Below are 22784 nucleotides of genomic sequence, written 5' to 3' on the forward strand. Positions count from 1 at the left end.
AGTACTAATGTGATTGAGTTGTTGTACAGGACATGAGCAATTAATTTGAACAAACAGAATTAGATTGTAAATATGATTTATTTATCCAATGATACATTTAAGTACACTTACGTGAGATTGTTACCATTAATTAGTATGGAATATGTCCCCCTTTTACTTTTATGACTTTCTGGACTCTTCTTGGCATAGAATCCACAAATCCACAAGTTGTTTTGCAATCGTTTGTGATTGCTTCCTCTCTAAACCACACCTGAATCACTGCTTCCACCTGTTTTATTTTTATCATACATCAATCTTTTGCAGTGTAGTCTTACATATTACCCACAAATTCTATTAGGATTAAGATCAGGTGAATTGTCAGACCAATCCAGAAGGGTAATATTATTATCCTTGAAGTATTTCATCATAGTCTTTGATACTGGCACAGAGCTGTCTTGTTGAAAAATTGTAGTCCATTTGGCCTGGACTTTGCCTTGCTACATATCTGTGTTGCCCTAATAATGCTTTTTACTTTTCATTTTCAACATACCTTCAATAGCAATAAGAGTACTAGTTCCAGAGTATGGAAAAAGCTCCAGAACATTTTCTTTGTGGGATGTTTAACTGTTTGGTTACAATGGCTAGTATAAAATGATTCATTGACTGACTTTGGAACGAATTTTTATTACTGGCCCTGCAAAAGGAAGTATGTCTCATCAGAAAATAATACTTTGCTCCAATCGTCTGTGCTCCATTAAGCGTATTTCTTGCCCAATTTAGTAGTTTTTTCATCATAGTTGCTGTCAGAAATTGTTTCCTCTGCAGTCTCACAGCTCTTCTCCCTCGTTCTAAGAGTCGTTTCCATACCATTGAGTCGTGGATTTTTACTCCATACTTTTCTAAATCTTGCTGGAGGTCATGAATTGTGTTTCTGGGGTGAAGTTTGCTATTGTAAACGCAAAAGAAAGGTTTCATCTTGAGAAGTAGTCTTCCGTTTTCTTTCCACTGCATTTCAACACCCTGTTTCCTTTTTTTGTTTAATTTTTTTATGTACAGTACCCAAACTTACACAACACTCGTTTGCAATGTCCCTCTGAGTCATTGGTGTATACTTAATAAACAGCTAAACCTGATTGCACAGTTTTCACAAAATTAATGAAAATAACACACACTTGTGTACATAACCTAAGATACAACGAAATATAATACTAATGTAAAGTGTAACATAAGGCATGTTTTTAGAACAGTATGTCAATAAGGTTTTGAGGTGATGTTGTTTTTTTAACAAAACAGCTGACAGAATATGCACAGTAGGTACGCCAATTTCAACTGCAATTTTAACCTCTGTTCACATGAATTCGCACAATACTGTAGGTGAACAGTCAGTCATGATCAAAGTGAAAAGAGGTTGCCCTCAAGAACACTGTAAACCCCTTTCTCTGGTTGCTAGTGATTGGCAGTCTTCTCAATTTCATTAACCAAGAGGGATTTACACCTAGAGGTATGCAGATGACCTGGTAATTGTGGTTAAAGGAAGGTCTCATTCAAATGCCTTGAACCACGTCAGGGGTTGATGCCACAGCACGAGGCTCAGTATAAATCCAGGCAAAACTGTAAGCGCACCATTCACCAGAAGCAGTGGTGCTTACAGCCTCAAAGTTGAATGGAACAATCACACACTTTGGGTAGTCCTAGACCAGAAATTGACATGGAAACCACTCCAAGATAGGGTATCAAAGAAGGCCTTAATGGCAACAGCATCTGCTTTAGGCTTCTGAGCAAAACTTAGAAACCACAATTAATTGATCTATTGGTCATACGTGACAATCATAACACCAATAATATCTTACACCTCCCTAGTATGGTGGCCCAAAGCAAATTAAAAACAGCACAGACTACACTTAAAAAGTACAAAGCTAGCCTGTCTGAATATTACAAGTAGCGTCAATGAAAATAAGATGTTATGCACACTTGTCTGACTGCAGCCTTGGAGGTAATACTGGATCTGCTATCACTTCTCCTTCATGTGAGGAAGGAAGCAATGACCAGTGCCATAATTCTAAGTCGGACATTAGTACATGTGAGTCACAAATCTATGGGGAGCCATAGCATGCGGACACCCAGTGATTATTATTATTAAGAGGAATAGTTAGGCACTGCTACTCCTCCATCACTGCGAGTAATTTTTACTCTATTATGATATAAACCTGCTAATTTTGCTAAAAGAGTTTTAGACTCTTGAAAAAGAGTAAAATACTTTTAGTGTTCACACTTGCCATTTCTTTAAGTACCATAGTAATATTCACAAAGTGGTTGAACCTTTTACAAGAGACTGCTTCACATGAACAAAGAATATGTGCTGCCATCTCTGGCTGGTCCCTCCTCTAGTACAAGTGTGAGGGTTACCTAGGGTTAATTAAGTTAAAAAGTGGAAATCTTAAAACATAATCTTTATTATGTACCAGTTAATAATACAATCTAATAAAGAATAAAGAAGGGCATAGTTAACTTTGTATTTTAAAGTAGTGCAGTGCAACCTCCACATAACGAAAATTTGGGTTAAACAGAGAATGTTAAATAGAGAATGAATAAAGAACAACATATACAAAAAATACAATATTTGTTTAATGCGGAAAAAGACTTAAAATACATATTCAGATAAGTATAATACAATAAATAACGTTTAATTTTTCTCAAGAGTTTTGTTCATTTGAGTTGCATCAGCATAGATTCTGTTTCTGTGCCATATGGTAGCACATCCTTTTCAGCATTAAACTTCGCCCAGTGTTTTTTTAATAATAATAATAATAAAACATTAACTCGCCCAATTGAGACATTCTGCATGGCTTATAACTGCGATATTTCCAGTGTTTTCTTCTTCAGTATCCTTTCTGTTATTTGCATCTTTTTCGCATTAAGTTGCAATACCTGTAATTATTGAGCTCTACAAACAGTCTAGTAATAAACAAACATGTGCCCCAGGTAGATGACAAAAAGCTAATTTAAAATTTTCCTGATCTGATCTGGGTTATCCGGATATCCGACTTAAAGGGGTCCGACTTAACGAGGTTGCACTGTATAATGATTTATAACTAAATTGACACTATTTAATGCACAATTTTGCATGAGAAAAATAAAAATGTTTTGACTTTGACAGTTAGTTGACTGAAAATAGAACAAAATTACATCTACTCATCACTCATAATGTCATTGCCACCACTCCATGGCACACAGTTCACAATGAATGAATGTATCCTCATTGAAACATGTATATCGTAGATGTTAATGTTTTAATCCAGCATTATTTACATTGGGTTTTGAAATATTGTTTGTCACACTCTTTCTTGGAGACCAGACTTAAGTAATTCCTAAAAATCAAAGTAAATTTTGTTAAATTTGTTCTGTATTAAAGCAATAGCAGATATAAAAATAAAACGCTCTAGAAAGACTGTAAAGAATGCAAATGATACCCATCCACTCACCTGATGATTCATTAAGACACTTACTTTCACCCATTGTAGTAGGGGAGGGGGTTCTAAAAGCCAGCAAGGGAAAAGGATAGTGCATACATTCAAATGTGTATCATAAACATTTCCCGGCACATGGAATCTAAGACCGTGAATGATAACACAGGGTTAATAACAGCTGAACAAATGGAGTAAAGAATATTTCTGGCGATTCAGCCGAACACAGCTATGAGAATATTGTTGGTAATTGCATAAATTCAAGAGCTAGACAAAATCTAAGACTGAACTATCTAGAGATTCATCATACTTAAGTGCAGCTTGATAGGCTAAAATTTCACACCAAAATTTGTGATACAAAGTTTAAAATCAACAAATTAGTTAAATTTGTAGCTGTTGAAATGATGTGCTAGTTTACTGATAAGTTTGTTATTAATGTTTAACTTTTGAGAAATTATCTAATTAAGTAAAATAGTATACATAAAAATAACTGTATTTCTAAATAGCAGTCTAAAAAAGATCATTGTATTAATTTCAAATTTATAGACTTATACACATCTTTATTCAATAATATCGTAAAGTTTGTTGCTGTGTATTGTGTGTGTGTCATGTTCACTTGGGACAAGTTTTCCTTGTTACACTTAGTCCTGTAAAGATCTTTGTGCTACATTGTATAATACAACAGATTTTTCAGTTAAACTTTATTTGGGTCTATCCATCCTAGTTTCGGTATTGTTAATGTTTGAGAATAAATTATTGTACAATTTGTTTACTTATCACATACGTTGTTATTCACATATGTTATTGCATTAATAAAGATAAATGTTGAAAATAGTAGATGTAACCCTTTAATTACTTAAACTGTTTAGTGGTGCACTACAGTAAAATAATTAATACTGTATAATAATGTAAACAGACCGTGTAACAATAAGGTGTGCATGTTGCAGATTGCACGATAACCGTTCACCAGAACTCCTGCAAGGAACACATACTAGAATGCTCCAAGTCTAAGGTGTCCAAGGTGAGATAACTGTTATCACTAGAGCTCAGCCGTGGCAATCACAACACTTGACAGCCAAGACAAGGGCCGAGTAACTGATAGTTAGGTTAAGTGTGTTCACCATGAATACTGACTACTTTGACTATTGGGTCGCTCACATTAACGATAACCAGGTATTCTAAGGATAAACTTCTTGTTTTCTACCATTGTAAAAAAAACAATGTCAAATATTATATAGTTTATTTCTGTTAATAATGCTCACTTAATATCAAGTGTTATTTTCTCATTAAGGTTTGTTTAATAAATAATGATTATTATTAGCCGTGCTCTACAAAATTTCCAACTGTCACAAATTATGTTTTTCAATTAAGCTCAATAGCAATAGTGTTCTGTAAAAACTATGTTGCACGTTTAAATTTAGTACATCAACATTGACATTAATCAAAATTACAGTACTTTTCATTTTTTTTTAAGGAAATGTAAAATTATTAGACAATTATTTGCTAAGTTTAGTTCACATGATTTACTATAAATACATACATTGTGTGGAAATAAATGTACTCAATGGACAGCCGTAAAGTTGGATAAGTGAATAAGTAAGAAAATATAATTTAGCTTACTTAAAAAAATAGTGTTTTTCACAGAGTAAAAAGAAAATAATAGTAGAGTTGAAAGCCAATGTTAAAAGTCTGTGAGAACATTTGATTTCAGCACACTCTTGCATTGTAGTACCCTCCCTAGCTCACCGGAAATTTTATTATTTACTATGAAACTTTATTTAATGAAAAAAATGTGAATGTGTCATATGTTAACACATTGGAGTCTGGCTCGCTATTTGCTGTTTTTATAGCCTGGTCTGCATAAATTAATGGGTTTTCAGATTTTTTTTTTAGAAAACTGTTAAATATTATGTATATGATATTATATTTTCTTGAAAGTTTTATCTTTCCTCTTTAAATTGATATGTAAAACTTTATTCCTATAAAATCTAATTAATTTTTAAAAAAATTTTAAAACTCACATTTTTTGAAGAAAAATAAAAACTCCTGCATGTCTTGTGTTACTTGAAAACTAACTTTTGAATAAATAAAACAAGTAATTACAATTTTTTTTTAATGCATTTACTATATACATATTTACAAATAATTTTAATTGCCAAAAAATTTCAAATGCTAAAAAAATCACACAAAATCCTGTTTAGTGTGATACTCTTCAAAACAGTCAGGTACGCAGAGTGCCACATTACAGTCCTTGCAGTAAGTAGAACCTGCTGAAATCCGGATCATCATCGGTGTCATTAACAATATTAGAGTCCGTATCTAACTCTAATTCAGCTAATATACTGCAATCTTCCATTGTTTTTTGAAATGCGCGCCTCTCCATGACTGTTGTCGTAGACAGACTGACGACGCACAAGGCCACGTCAGTCGATAAACAAAAGCCTCAAGCGGGTATGACGTAGTAGCGCCTAGCGGAATTTTTCTGAACTAACCAACAAAGCTGGCTTTTTAACCCTGGAACTGGCAAACGCCCGATATCGGGCGTTTTAGTCGCATCCTAGATGGCAGCGCCCGATATCGGGCGTTTTAATACGTCTTTTATTTCTCAATATTACGTACTTAAAACACGATCAAAGAGTATCGGTATTGATACCAATCGAAAGAGGAAGGTTCAATTTATGTAAATAATACACTAATAAATAATTTATTTTTTCGGTACACGTTTATACGTCTTATAATCTCTGAACTATTTGTTTACATTCTCCCGCGTTGCGCGCGCAGCGATGAGTCAACTGGTTCATTCGGCTATTGTTATTTCGTCAGCTGCATAGTGTCCTATCTAGTTTATTGTTTGTTTGAGTTTGTTGTAATGATGGTTGTGTATATTACACAATAATAGTAAGTTTTTTGTGCGTGTTTACGTAATGGATCGTAATTTCCGCGATCGTTCAAGTTGCATTCGAGAACTAGTTGTACATTGATACCAATCGAAAGAGTAAGGTTCAATTTATGTAAATAATACACTTATAAATAATTTTATCGTTTCGTTACACGTCCATACGTTTTGTAATCTCTAAACTGTTTGTTTACATTCTCCCGCGTACCGCGCTAGTTGCGCGCGCAGCGATGAGTCAACTGGTTCATTCGGCTATTGTTATTTCGTCACCTGCATGGTGTTCTATCTGGTTTATTGTTTGTTTGAGGTCGTTGTAATGATGGTTGTGTATATGACACAACAATAGTAAGTTTTTTGTGCGTGTTTACATAATGGATCGTAATTTCCGCGATCGTTCAAGTGAAATTCGAGATCTAGTTGTACATGAAATAAACAACAAAGAGGATTCCGATTTATACATTCAATCAGAACATAATTAAATAAATATATAATAAAAAATAAAAAAATAGAAAATTAATATAAACTAATAGTTACAAGATTGTACAAATCCAAGTGAGCTTTGAAGTTCTTACTTTTGTTGGTAAGTAGCACTTTCGAATGTAAGTGTATAATTTTTGTATCGTTTACCACATGTAAAAAAAATACCTTATAAACTATGTGTTGTTTTATTTTTACTCAGAATTAAATGCTCTTCCTTTTTTATATTTTAGATTTTGCGTATCACTAACAACAAAAATTTTACAAATCAAAAACTTTGAACTAACTTTTCTTTTTTCTAAAAAACATTTTTTTCCTGAAGAGGTAGAGTAAGGGTATTTTTTTTGTTTTAATTATATTATGTGAAAAATGTTCCTTGAACAATGCTGAATAAAGCAATATATAATATGACATAGGTACTTTATAGTAAACATGTAATAATAAAATAAATATAAGGCAATGTATGAAGTACTAAAACACTCTGCCACTGAGAGAAATATGACCGCCAGTTCCAGGGTTAATGCAGCAGACGGCACTCGAATATCACTCGGGCAACTCCGTATATCAATCGGCAAAGCTGTGCTCGAGTCACGCTCGAGCGCCGGCCCAGTGATTAAACAACGGCGCTCGAGTCTGGCTTTACATTTTGCATTAAGAATCATTTCTAAATAGAAAAGAGTGAGTTCTATGATACTGCATGTCCAATTGAGGAATTTGGTTGAGCGTAATTATGCCTATCACTCAGAGGCTGATATAATTTTTCTTTTGACAGATGGTCGAGGATTTCACTTGAATGAAACCGCAGGACACTTTATGAATGAAATTAGCTGTAGATTTTTTTATAGCTGTGACATTTTACAAGCAACCTCAGCGAAGCTTGTTACGTTACACATGGTGTGGCGTACTCCTACCTTGTTATAACTGTAAATAAAAAAGTAGTTTCTATAGACCTTGTTAATGACTTAGGCAGCCAGCTGGTAGGGTTGTGCTGGACACCTGTGTTACTGTATGTATAGTGGTAAACAATCTATACCAGCACATGGGTCTCGGTCCTCCAAACAGAGTATAATAACTATGAAAATTACCTTGATACATGTTGTGTTTGTTGTAACCTCAAAAGGTGTTTCAAAAGCCATTACTTATTTTTTTCTTAAATTAATGAAATAATTTGCAAGATTATTTTCTTCACACAATTGTGTCAGCCGTGCAGCTTTAGATTTTTTTTGTATACATAGTATTTTTGGAATGAAAGTATCTCCTTAAACTTAAGCGTTAAGTCTTTTTGTTGTGACTCTACACTACACTTATTTATGACTCTTCAAATATACTCTACCAATCAGTTTTTAGGTAATTTCTTTTATAGTACCAAAGCTGAGGAAACGAATGAACATACTGAAGGAGTCTGGTCTGACCCTTAGTGAAAAGTGATGGTCCAATGAGTAATTGCAACCAAGGTAGCCATGCAACAGCTTCATTACCATCCTTATCAGACAGTAGATTGAGTAAATCTTGAGAGGGCCACCAACTACAGTACATTCAAATGAAGTGTTATTGAAATCATGGGACTTACTCGTCTGATTATTGTCATTACAACATGAGACACCATCTTTCCTTTTATTACAATAAAGAAACCCATTCAGAAAACTCCACTTTAAAAATGGTATATTTGTTCTTTTCTGACTTACTGTACAAAAAAACTCAAAAATTATGAAAAATATAAATGCTACTAAACAGTAACAGTGCCCGACCAAAGTCAGGTGGACTAAATAAATAGCAGCTACTCTTTATTTCACATCAAATCTTCCTTACACCAAGATGATACCAAGTTTCAAGTCTTTTGTATCAAGAATCGCAAAGATGTGGACAGACAGACAGACAATGACATGATGTCAGTCCCTGTCAGGTCCTTACTAGTGTGCATTGCATTGTCTTTTTCCTTTTTATTGTGGTGTATTATAATTACACCTTGCTGCCTAATTTGTGGATTTCGGTTTTTTTTATTGTGTTCTAGTTTTTTTTGGTGTTTTTTTATGATTTAGATATTTCTTTCCATGTAATATATTTCACAGACAATTAACTTATTGCTTGTATTTGTAATTTAAACGTGTTCGATACACTGTTTTGAAATTTGTTAATTATTTTTGTAGGTTTTTTTACCTAAAAAAAAAATCAATTATTTACAAGATTTTTTTATGAAATTTTGGAATGGCTAATTTTCATAACAGCCTTATAATTCTTTCTTATAACTTAATATTTGTATAGTTTGTGAACTCTTTTGAGTGTTTGTTTCAGAGTGCACCGAAGCTAACCAATCAGAGCAAGTCTGTAAACAAACGAAGTAACCAACCTACACAGAACCAGTGTTCCTCTCCAAGCAGGTGAGTCCCTCTCTGCTAGCTGTGATTGTGTATTTGTGTCTCTTGCTTGCGGTGTTGGGCACTCGTGTTCTACGGTCCCCGTTTAGTAGCAAGTTCACAGATACTTAGCTCAACACTTGTACTAATATCCATAACTATATGTCCATTTAGTACTTTTTTTAATTCGTGCTAAAAACAAATAATTACGAGAAATGAGTCTGCATAAGATGTAGTTTTCCACCTGAGTTTAACATTTACTTTTAAATTTTATTTTGTTAGTTATTGTGACAACATAATTTATTAGTATTTAATCTAATTACTACTCCCTAAGTAATTTAAATAATATTTAATTTTTATTAATTATGTACATTGTATAAACCCATTTTAAGCTGTGTTGTAGTTTCTGGACTAAGAAAAATTGCTAAAATTTGTAGGAAATATCCCATTTGTATTTTTTTTTATTGTTTTAGGTATTATATGATAAAAATTAGAAAGTGACTTATTATAAAAGTTATTGCTAGCCTTGAATGATAAAGAATATTGTACTAAGTTTTACAGTGCTCTATGGAGACAGATTTTGTATTTTGTGTTATGAACAGCTAACTATGACTTGTGCGACTGGACTCAATAAATTCGTTTTTATTTAATTTTAAATTGCACACTTGATACTTTGCAAGACACTAATAATTAAAAGCCTATTTATTGGAAATAATTTAAACTATTACTGGCCACAACTAACTGAAAGTTTTTAGATGGTATATTACTATTTATTACCATGAGATAGTTGTGCCCAACCCAGACTACTTTACGCATTGATATCAGTATTTGACTGATTGATTGTGCCTGTTCTGTCTGATATGAGATAGCATGATATGAGATAGCATGAAGCTGACAATGTGATAGGCTGGTGGATTGGTCAGCATTTTCCTAGTCTAAATTGTTAATCACTGACATAGACGAGAGATGGTTAACAGTGAGTGTTTTGTGGTTAAGTGGCAACCGACGACAAATATATAAGTGTTGATATTTTTTATCTGCAATATGTAATATGTGGATGATGCACTCAATGTGTGTTTGTATTCCATAAGTAGATTATAATTGCATGAGTGAATGCAGTTTAAGAAAAATTAGACGTACCATCAGAGTTCAGTATGTTTTCAATTAAAAAATTCAAATAATAAGTTATTGTTTGGAATTCAATTTTTCCTATTATAATATGAATTGAAAAAAGTGTAATACTGTTCAGGTCAAAAATGAATTTTTGTACATTCTTTACATGATAATTTAATTGTTTTCAAAATAATTATCTCATAGAAAGAGTCCATATAAACTTAAAAATCGTGTGACAAATTAAGATACTGTTAATTATTTCCAAATTACTTTAATTAATACCATTGTAAATGCAAAGTAATGCTATACTAGGAAAAGCAATTAATTTGTTGCTGAATATTAAACATATACTGCCATTAAGTTTATCATATTAATATTTAAATCAATGTTATAAGTACTGTCAGTAAAGCAGTTATCTTTTGAGATAATGCTGTTTCATCTCTTGTATGTAAGTACACTTTGAAGTTAAGCCATGCCTATCCTAAAGTTGATGATACAATAGCTCAAGTGATCTTTTTGAAATTGAATTGAAAACTCTACAGAACATCGCACCGACAAAAACACCTGATTGCATAAACAAAATCAACAGTTTTCAATAAACATCAACATCTTTCCTACCAAATTTACCTAGTACATCATACTGTACATTATGTTTGAGGCTGACAGACTCATGAAACACGTTACACTGTCATTAAACCCTACCTGTGATCTATGTCTAATCCTGGTAGTTTATTTAAAATCAATAATTCTAAATCATGATGCACACTTGTGAAATTTAGACCAACATTACAGGTTATTATAGAGCTTAGTGGATAATATTTTTATAATTAAACCAATGGTATTGTAAAAGATGTCACTCGTTTTAACATCATAATTTGCTGACCTCATGTATAGATCTGCAAAATAATATCACCCGCTCGTAGATTAAGAAAACAATCTGTTAATAATTCTTTTACACTTACTTTATTTTTTGTTTTACTAACATGAAATTAACGATAATCAACATCGTTGGTATTCTTGTTCAGAATAGAATGAAACTGAAAATTCATATTGGAAAACTAAATCTATTCTGTTTGTCATCATCATTATGATTTTAGATATTATTTATTGATAAGATGGTAACAAAATATCCTATTCAAGAAATTGTTTAGTACACATAGGTGTTTGTCAACTTGATCCTTAGTAACACATGTATATGGCACAATATGTTTAATCATAGAGTCTACGTGCATAAACTAGTCAAATTTTTTATTTAAAATCTTTACTTCTACATGGTGCAAGTTACATTATTGTAATGTTTAATGCCTTACCAAGCCCTGACTGAGGGAAGAAACAAGATTAGTTTCATCTTTCAAGTTTTAAACCATTTTGTTTTTTTTTTTTTTTTTTTTCATTTAATACTGTATATTGCATTACAAAACTATAATTAAACTCAAAAAATGTTGTTTAATTAACCTCTTCTAATTAAATTCCTTCTTCATTAAATTTATATTCATTTATTTCTTTTAGATATTATATTTCATAGTAAATTGGATAAAATGAGATTTTATGTACCTGTTTTTAAATTATGATTATTTTAAAAAGAACGATTTTGAATTTTTTTTAAGTTATGTACAGGTATATCAATTAAAGACTCATAAAAGATTGTTCAAAAGTACCTATTTTTATACGAGTCAGATAATAAGTGACTACACATACTTGGGCCGTTTAAGTCAATGTAAGTTCCTTCAGAATATATTATATTAGAGCAGTAAGTAATATAACCAAACTACCCAATCTTTATTTTACTGTAAAATATAAGCTTATAATATTGTAAATAAATATTTCATGAGTACTGAATTTTTAAGTAGAAACACAAATGGAAAATATTTTATATGACTTGCATAAATACAATTTACAAATTAATCATTGAATTGTAGCCACTGTATACATGGGAACTGTGATTCAGCAATTTAATTTAAATATAGTAGTCATAATATTTCCTAAATATTATGTTTAAAATGGATATAGTTCGGCTCAAGTTCTTTTGTATGTGGAAATCAAAAACACAAGGTGGTCTATTGAGTTTTAAATTCAACTTAAACTCTTGGCTGAAACACTAAATTACATTTTAACCACTATTTTAAAAACATTACATGGAATTATTATTTACTGAGAGACATGTCATACTAATTAATGCCCAAATAAAAATAACGACAATAGTTCTTGGACACCAGTGATTTCTTTCTTTTAGTTTTAATCATTTTGCAGGTTTTGCTGTTTATTAAATTTGCATTTTGGTGTTGTTAATGGAAGTGCATTAACAAATTGATAGTTACAATTGTGTTTTAAACTAAACTTGATGTTTGCATGAACATGTATTGTCTGTTTTTATGTTTGTCTTATTATATGGTTAGTTTATTTACTGCATATTCTTTGTGATTATTGTTTATTTGTCAACTGAATGTTTTAATATGTAAATGCTTGTAAAGGGTGGAAATAGAGTAATAATACACTACTTAACTTTTTAATAATGAAAATAAATTTAAAAGCTTTTGCAATGTTTATTAGACAGTCTTGAAGGTAGGTTTATTTATTTTGTATTTACTCTGTTTTCCTCACAATTTTGGAGTAAATGTCAATTCATATATGTAAACAGCTGTTCTCAGCTATCCATCAAATGAATGAATAAAAAACATAACTTCATTAAAAAAAGAATGTTAACCTATTCCTGGTGGATGATTAACATGTTGAGTTTTGTATTTTTTGCAAGTCAAATAAACATACCTACTATTTCTTAATTTTATTTGTAAAATTGATCAAAGTAAAATTAACCTTTAAGATATCTTACTTATGCAACTTTAGTTATACTTTTGTATGGAATGTATAGATGGAATGAAGCCTCTCCAAATATTGAAGTTATAACCTTGGAATTCATCTGAAGAAAAATAAATAATGAATTCAAAATTGCTTGTAAAAAGTATTATCTTATCCTGATTAAAGATTGTATGTTATATATTTTTGTTTTAAAAAATAATCTGAACCATTTAACAGACATTTATTAATATTTTAATTTTGGATTGAGTGACATTTTAATAATGTGTAGAATTACAGTTCAAATTTAAGTATTTACTACTTTTAAAAATTTAAACTATAGTATGTAATTTTTCATTTATTTGGCCACCATTTTGTATAGGGACAGGATCAAATCATGTTAAAATAAAACTGATTTATTTTCTTTTATTTGATGACTCATGACATGATGGCAGCCAACTGAAAACTTTGAATATACACTTCTACTCCAAATTTGGAAACATAAAAAAATATTACAAAGAAATTTCAAGATTGTGTAAAGGTCTCTTACTAACCTTTTGATTATGTCAATATTATTAAATACTTAATGAGTTGAAAAGTAAGTTAATTTATTTCCACTCTGTATATTAATAGAATTTAACAAACATTTTTTTATTTGTTTTACACAGCAGTTTTGTAGTATTTCTAATGATTTAAGATTGACTTAACCCTTTAGACTTCTATCGGAATTGACTGAAACTGAAATAATTAAAGGATTGTTAATATTATTATCAACAGTGTTTTAAGCTTTTAATTGTGAGATATATCAATCAAAACTTCAATGCCAGCGTGACAAGTACCCATGTTATTTTTCATTTTGTGAATCTGCATGGTGCTTCAGTCATTTGAACATTTTTTTCATAGGAAAGAATTGTATTCCTTTTTTAATAATGCATTCTCTGGATCACTAGAAAGATAAGTTGATCCAATAGGTAAGTTTATAACATAAAGATAAGATTAACATATCTACAACAGGAAGAAAATTTCATATTCTTGATGGTTAATAAACCAAATAAGATGTCATAAGTGGAAAATATTCTGTATATACTGTTTAATACACTTATCATTCATATTGACCCGCCAATAAATCAAACATTGTCAAACTGAGGTATTAGATTAATATATGCACTAAATACATTAAAATTACAACTACCAGTTAGTGTTCCAAAATCCTAATGAAGACCAAACCAGGTCAGATGTGTCTTTATAAGCCAAGTTCTAAATATAAAACATTTTGGGAAATAACTTTCCACACAAAATGCCAAATGGCCTTTGCAAAAATTTGTTGTAACACCAAAAAACAACAATTGATATTCACTGCATCGAATATGTCAACATTATTTATTCCTAAACGTTCAAAAAGGATTAAAGTGTGGCGAAGTGAAATGTATATAAGTAGTTCATTTATTACTCTGCTAATGACAATACCTCTATAAAAATTGTTATTTTTAGTTTCAAAATTATGTGAGTTTTATTTTTACTGATTAATGGGAACAATACAAAACCTATATAAACTACTGCCAATAAAATTATATAATAATAACTAGTAATAATAAGTAACATGCAAGACAGCACACTTGTAAGCCTGGTGAACTCTAAGGGTTAATTCAAACTAATATATTGTAGACCTCTATGTTACAGTCTTAAGTATAGCCTGTCTGAACATGTTTCCATCCTTAGCTTTGTCTTTGGTTAATACAAGCAAAACCTCGCTTTGGTTAAATTACTTAGACCTCGTATCAGAAGCAAGTTAAACCCAGCTATACATTTGCATGCTTTAAGCGTGCATGTGCTTTAGTTATTAAAACTGATTATTGCTGACAAAAAACCTTAACACGGTCAGTTCAATTAGCATACAAATATCATTATTTAAATGGGCTGATAACCCTGTAATGATTATTGTCATTTACTCACATACTTTATATAATACAAAGAGTTTATAAAATATATTCATTTATTGTTTCCAACAGTATTACAGGGAAGTTGACAATACAATGAACCACTATATAAATATACTTGTATTGTTACTTTGATTTATATAATCCCAGTATTGTTTCCCTGTGACAAACATAAACAAAACTATAGTATTAACAAGTATAAATCCCCAAATCAAGTAGGCATGTGTATGTAAATAAGTAAACTTATAAGTCTTTTCTTACATCTTTTTAAGTCTTTACTCATGTTTTAATGTTTGTAGTCTTCTACGATCTAATGAGTAATTTACGACTTTCTTAAATTATAATTATCAATCTGACCTATGAAAGCTACAACTTTACTTATCTCTCTCTTTGACATAGAGATTTCCTATTGCAGTCACCGATATGAAGGAATTACCTGGAGATTTCTTGACATTTTCTCCGATTATGGCCCCTAGAATTCAAAACCACAATCGTGTAAAAATGTGTGTGTGTGTATATTAGTATATATATATATATATACTAATAGTTAGAACAAGTCACTGAACAAGTGGGTCAGAGCTATCCATATGGCACTGTCGATGTTTATACCTTGTATCTCCAGAGCCCATTCTAACGGTGTTCGCCCGTAATATTTGGATATTGCACATCTCTAGACTATACACAGACCAATTAATACTGAATTTACACTTATTTATAGGCTTATATGTTGCCGTTAAAAAGTGCTAATGTTCACATTCCTATTGGGTTGGCACATTTTCTTAATAAATTCAATTTTGACCAATTAAAAAACATGTTTTGAATTATTAATGTAATGACACAAAATATAGCTATATTATACAGAGTAATTTATAGATATGCTCGTAACACCTTTTTGTATATTTCATATTAATATAATGAGATAAGGAATTTTAATAGGTAGATTGATTAAAACAAAATAGAAAGAAATTTCAGTATATTACAATACAGTAACAGTGTATTACGATACACTGTTTATTGAACATAAGAAGATACTGTGTTTATAAGAAGATGTACAAATGTAAAATAAATTTATATGTTACTTTAACAATGTTTTTAAAACACTCTTAACACAATGGTTTTCCAGGGCACTAATCACAAAAAGTTAGCACTTTCTTGAGTTTTCGGCTTTTTGACAACCCTCACTGGCTACGAATTTTTATTAGGCATTTTAGGATTTTTTATCCTAATGCTGCTGTTTTTACCTTCACTTACATAGGCCTCTTATTCATAGACACTTTAGCAGGCTCTAAGGTGTTATCTTGGATGTGTAGTAAATATAAACCAGTTTTTCTCGGAATGCTGTGATAAAAGTTTCCTTTTGGTTCTTCCTGTGTTTTCTGCAGATCCTACAGGGTGATTAGTTAATATCATTCCTACTATCTTCTTATCCATCCAGTTAGTGTAAACGATACCATATTCGTACTGTAACCATATCATTTCACCTCTTTCCGCTTCCCTCCTTAAAGTTTGCATTTTTGAGGAAGAAACCAAGCCTATTGGTTGTTACTCTCTCAGCAAGGTTCTCTTTCTGAAAGAATGTTTACAAGTTCCACGTAGGTGTAAAAATCATAAAAAAATTTATTCAGAGTGTGACCCTTACCAAGATAGTCTTTCATGAGATCAAATACAACAGAGGTCTTCGAAGACATGTTTTCTTCTGAATCTGTTCCTTTTCCCATGTACTTACTTACTTGATGTCTTTGTCTTTAACTGTTAAAACCAGATAAACTGTGTCAGACATAACCTTCATCTTGTCAGTGTAACCTGTAGCATCACAAATTTTGAAACCTTTAAATCGTACTTGTTTGATTTAGTAGCTAGGTACTGCTTAAAATTAAGCCTGCCTCTTAAGGGGATCATAACAGAATGAACAAAAAGGCACCAACTTACTGCAGGAGGATACTGCAAAGACTGTGTAAAACTAATTATTACCACACACCAGTGTTTGATCTGGTCAGCACCTTTATTTTTGAGACAATAAGGAACGGTCAATGAATGTGCCAATCTGATTGACCCTAAACTACACCTACCCTCCCCAAATTAATAATTTTAAAATACTGGAAAATAATCTGAATACCAATATAAAATTATTATCAGCAATAATAAATACAGAATAAAGTTGGCAATACGGAACATCTTTGGGAACAAATATGGTGGCAGTTAACCTGTTAATTGTAACAACTTAATTAGTATTTATGATAATTTATCTGTGTTTACAAAACACAGAAATGAAATTGAAAATTTTAGAAATAATTTGAAGGCATGATACATACGAGGTGTGTCCAAAAAGTATCTGACCTTGACATCTGGCGTGAACTGACGTTACTTGGCGACAACGGCAATCTGGTCCCCTTCAAAGTACTCCCCTCCACAAGCCACTACCTTATTCCAACGCTCCTCCCACTTCCGGAAACACTCCTTAAATTCATTTTGCGAAATGGCTAACAGGTCCTTCGTCACATTTTGTTTTATTTGTTCAACATCGTCAAATCTTTTTCCTTCCAAAGGAATTTTTAATTTCGGAAATAGTCAGAAGTCACAAGGAGGTATGTCAGGACTGTAGGGAGGCTTTCGTAGTTGGCTGATGTCGTGTTTGACCAAAAAACGCTGAATAAGGTTTGAGGAATGAGCTGGTGCGTTGTCGTGGTGCAGGATCCAGTCACGGCTTGTGCACAGTTCAGGTCGTTTCCTTCGCACTGCATCTCGTAGCCGCCTTAGGACCTCAAGATAATACTCCTTATTCACTGTCTGGCCTCTTGGAGCATATTCGTGATGAACAACGCTGTCCTGGTCAAAAAAAAACTATCAGCATTGTCTTGACATTGCTTCAACTTTGTCTTGCTTTTTTCGGCCGTTGCTCTTCGCGAGTTTTCCACTGTGAAGATTGAGCCTTTGTTTCAGGGTCGTAGCCATAAACCCATTACTCATTACCAGTAACAACTTTTTTAAATAAGTTACTGAGTTACTTTTTATCAAATCCAGATTGTCCTGTGCGATTTCAAGTCGACAGTTCTTTTGGTCTTCTGTCAGCAGCCGAGGAACAGATTTTGCCGATACACGGTTCATTTTTAAATCTTCATGTAAAATGTTACAAACTGCCAATGTTGGTATTCCTAAATCTTCTTCACAACACGAACAACATTTTCAGCGTTTCTGGCCGTTGAAGGCCTGCCAGATCGGTCTTCACTCTCCACTGATTTTTAAACCGCCTAAACCACTCTTTTATTTGTGTATCGCCCATAGACACGTCACCATAAACTTTCCGTATCATAGTAATCGTCTCTGATGCTGAATGGCCAAGTTTTTGGCAAAATTTAATACAAATGCGCTGCTCAACACATTCAGTCATATTGAAATGCGACACACACACACGGCAGTACTGTACGGAACAGAGCGCTGTGATTCACTGAGTGACCAATGCCTAATATGGGAAGGAGTAGGCTCACCCCTCCCCTCTAATAACCTGTTCGAGCCGGTCGGTTACGCCGCGGCCGCCTACTGGTCGCGGTCGGATACTTTTTGGACAGACCTCGTAATATTACATAATTTTATATTTTTATCTGAGAAATTTTTTACCATGACCAAAATGCCCATATAGTGAATATAGACTAAACTAGAGTTCATAATATAACTTCTAAGATGATCATTAAAGAAAACGACTCTTCACTCAGCTAGAGATTAGATCATATCTGCAGTTCTTTATCAGTGGTTATTGCTGGTTCCCCGTAAGCTTTGCTCTTCACACAATATTGACGTCAAAACACGTAGAATAAGAAACAAAATACATTGAAACATATCAAACTCTTAATGATTTTTTTTCTTCTATCAACCTGTGATACTGTGAACACACGTTTAAAACCATTTTCTTCAAAAGTTAACCAAATTTTGCATTAAACAAGGCCTACCACATATCTCAACCGTTCACCATTTAATACAAAAATTGTACTCCATTTCACTAAGTGTGTATACATTTTGCATTTTACACTTTTTTATATGAATTTATCATGCAAAACTTGTATGTATGTATATTTGCAACAAATTATTGTTATGATTTTTACATAGAAAGTTAATTTGAGTGATGTAATTTTGTTAGAGGACAATTATTTCTTAACTGACAACCGAACAGTTTGAGAGCACTTTTTTGTGTTTGCATGGGTTGTATTCCGGCATGTGTCTGTGCTTGTGTTGTCATTGTCGAGTGTTGGTGTTGTAACTGCTATTACATAGTTGCCAATGTTGAACACCGGCTCAATCCACTAACCACCAGCTCCCGTCCGACACGTGGGAGTCGCTTTGCTGTGGCTTGCGACACAAACATTGGGTTTGCTCTCCTTCAGTTGCCGATTTTTAATTGCTTTTTGTGATTTAAAACTAAAACTAATCAATATTTATTTAATACACAGTTGGAGTAACGTATCTAACTGAAAACATGTATAACTTTAATTATTAATTTTTTACCATAGATATGAATTTAATCTTATATATAAAGCAATAAATAACGAATAAAAACTGTTATTTCGGTAATTTGTTCCCTGAAATATTGTCAATTTTTAAGTATTCCTTGAGAGAGCAAATAATTATTCTAACTGTAACTTTAATTTTTTTTAGTTTTATATTAAAATACCCATTTATTTATCCAAATAGTCATGCAATTAACTTTTAGGTTAAAGTGAACTATTTTTATATGTTTTATTAATTAATGCTTCAAGGTGTCATATCATATTAAACTAGCGCAACGTCTAAATCTAGTACTTTTATGAGCAAAGTACTAAACACTAAACTTAAATTACAAGCTATTACTTATTTGTTAGACTGTTCGTTATTGACCATTAATAAATTATTTTAATAAAAATTTATTTTAGTCAGTTACCTCACATAAGTCTAATATTTATATCATAATTTTAATAATTTTGTAGATAATAATTTTTAATATTACAATACTTTTTTCAGTAATTAGTTTTAAAACAATACAAATCCAACTAGAAACTTAGTTATAAATAAATTAGAAACACAACAAATTGCTTTATGTAATTTAAGAATGTAAAATATTTTCTACAGTAGTTGAGGGGACATTTGTTTAAAAAATCTAAAATATGCTATGTTGGTGGTTTTTTGAGCATGGATTTAAACAATTCAAATACACAGGATATAAGTAAATTCCATATTCTTAACTTTTTCAACAATGAAAACAAAATCTAAAGCTAAATAACATTACATAAAAATTAAAGTAATGTAAAGAACTAAAATGTAAAGAAGTTTTATTTTATGTCGTTACTACAAAAGTGTAGGGGAGAGCATTTCTTCCCTTATATACAAGTATTTTTTGAAGTCTGTTTATTTTATCAAGAACCTTTAAAATCGTGATCTTTAATTTCTAACGTTGTATTTAAAAGCTTGTCATTTTGAACGTTCAGAAAAAGTGAAAGTTTGACCAGAAATAATTTGTTGTAACATTAACTCTGATGTATGGAGTTGTCAATGTTTGTGTGGTGGGATTGTAACGGAGTTGGGTGGTGGTTCACGGTTGGGCCGGCTCTGCTGGTGCCTCATCTAATCTTGCTTTGGCTGCGCCCCTTGCCTTAGGAGGACCACTCTCTGCTACTCCCCGTGGCGAAGAGTCGCTACCAAGCTCGGAGTTAAGTAAGTGAGACGCCTGCCTTCCCTCAGCTTTCGCTCTCTCCATCCTCCAAACTCCTTCATCAGTGTCTCTCGCTTCCCTCATCTGTCTGTCTTTCTCTCTCTCTCTCTCACTCTCACTCTCACTCTTTCTCTTCGTCTGTCTCTCTCTCTCTCTATGTTACTATTCATTTTCTGGTACCTATGTTGTGTATTGTGAATCTTTTGTCTAATGCGCTTTCAACTCGCCACAGAGCAGCTTTCTTTGTACAGATATAAATGTTTTTACCATGGTAACTCATATGGTTGAAATACTGTGGATCAATGTTTTTTTTTTTTTATTGGTAGTGGTTTTGTTGCCTGAATTAACCAACTATAATACAAAACCGTCCATATTATTAAGATCCACATTGCTATATGAATACTTATTCCTATGATATTATATGAGAAGTACATAACTATACAGATTTACAGATTGATTCCATGAATAACTGAAAGGACTAAAAATAAGAGTGTATGGTTATTCTGAATTGAATTTAGCAATGGTTTATTCTTCCTGTAGAAGTGTTTTATAATTTAATACTTTAAGTATTTTCAATCCTCATGGATGATTAAATTACTTGTGAATTTCTAATGAACAATTAATAAATCTAAAATAAAGTTAAGTAAATGTAAGAAACTGTTTTGCTGTTTGAAATTAATAAAAACTATTTATTATATAATATATATTTGGCTTAAAGGTATACTCATTGTTTAATGTGATTTTAAAATATTTTTGTTGATCATAATACGTGGTTTGAAGATTTATAATAATTTGAAATGTAAAGAACATAAATTAGAATAATTAGGGTCTTTCACAATTTACTTTTTCTATTTTAGTTGTATTTTTTTACTAATGAGTAGATTTATCACACGTGTTCTATAGGAGGACTGCTTTAATACTTGCAAACAGATTTTTACATTTAACCAGATTTCAGACTTACCTAATAAGTGTTTTGTACTGTGGTTGCTTCTGTGCTACTAGTTACATTATTTTAAGGCAATATTTTAAGTATTCATGTATGTTCAAAATATTTTAATGGTTTCTTGTATTGCATATAAGTTGCCTTTCTTAATGACTGGGTTCCTAAACAATTATGTTTTATGCATACTTTATGCACTTAACAGTTTTACTCTTTTTGGCTTCATTTGTTGTTTCGACACTGCACATGCTGCTTTTCTCATGCTGTATCCTGTACTCTTTAAAAGTGTTTCAGTTGTTTACAATCATTATTACTGGTGCATGATCCTTCAGCACACTTATTATGTGTGTATATATATGGTTCGTGGTTTATAGTGTATACTTCCTCGTAAAGTAGTCTTTAATCCTTAAGATGTATCAAATGTTCAATACATAACAAAAATATTTATCAGCTTATAACAACTACAGTAATGTGATGTCTAGTATTTTTTATTTTTCTCCAAAGAATTAACGTTATAAATTAAATAACCGCAATAACAAGTTTAAAAAGATGAGAAAATTATCTTATGTTTATAATAGTCTAAAACATATTTGGAAATTTATATGTGCACAGTGTATAGTTCCACACAAAATTTGAACTCACTTTGAAGTGACATTGTAAAGTGAACCAGAAAGAAATGGTTACCTATCACACATTAGTTCATGCCAGTGAATAATGTGTGGCTGTGCATAAACGATTAGTCTCCTGTAGTCGTACATTTCTTGGTGATGTGTGCACACTTGCCTCATGGCGGTTGCTGTATTTGATGGCATTCTTTAGGTAAACCTTTCAGCTTTAAATGTGTGAACGACTGTTATAATTAAACTATGGATCTTTTTATTTAATATAGTTTTAATATTAAATACAGAATGGTAGTGAATATATATTAAATACAATTTCTTAACCATCTTTGTCTTTCCTTTGTTGCCTTTTAAATAAAATTTTGTCATTTTAAAACAAAATTAGTTTTAAATTAAAAATAATATTTTGATACTATTATAGTTGACAGTTATTGAAAACTGCTAAATTCTGCATACATTGTGTTAATGTGGTAAATGGAACCAATAATTACAATACCTCTTAAGTGGTAATTCTGTAGCCTAATTTTGTTTAAC

The 22784-nt window shown here is 31.7% G+C and overlaps 1 protein-coding gene across 1 annotated transcript in view; it reads left to right on the forward strand.

Annotated features, from left to right (window-relative positions):
- LOC124355176 (rho guanine nucleotide exchange factor 2) overlaps positions 1–22784 on the forward strand; it is a 195317-nt gene that overhangs the window by 104897 nt on the left and 67636 nt on the right. The window contains 2 exon segments of the mRNA XM_046806178.1: positions 4391–4464; positions 9109–9194. Coding sequence (XP_046662134.1) covers positions 4391–4464; positions 9109–9194 — 160 coding nt within the window.

The sequence above is a fragment of the Homalodisca vitripennis genome, chromosome 2 (assembly GCF_021130785.1).
Source record: "Homalodisca vitripennis isolate AUS2020 chromosome 2, UT_GWSS_2.1, whole genome shotgun sequence".
NCBI lineage: Eukaryota > Metazoa > Arthropoda > Insecta > Hemiptera > Cicadellidae > Homalodisca > Homalodisca vitripennis.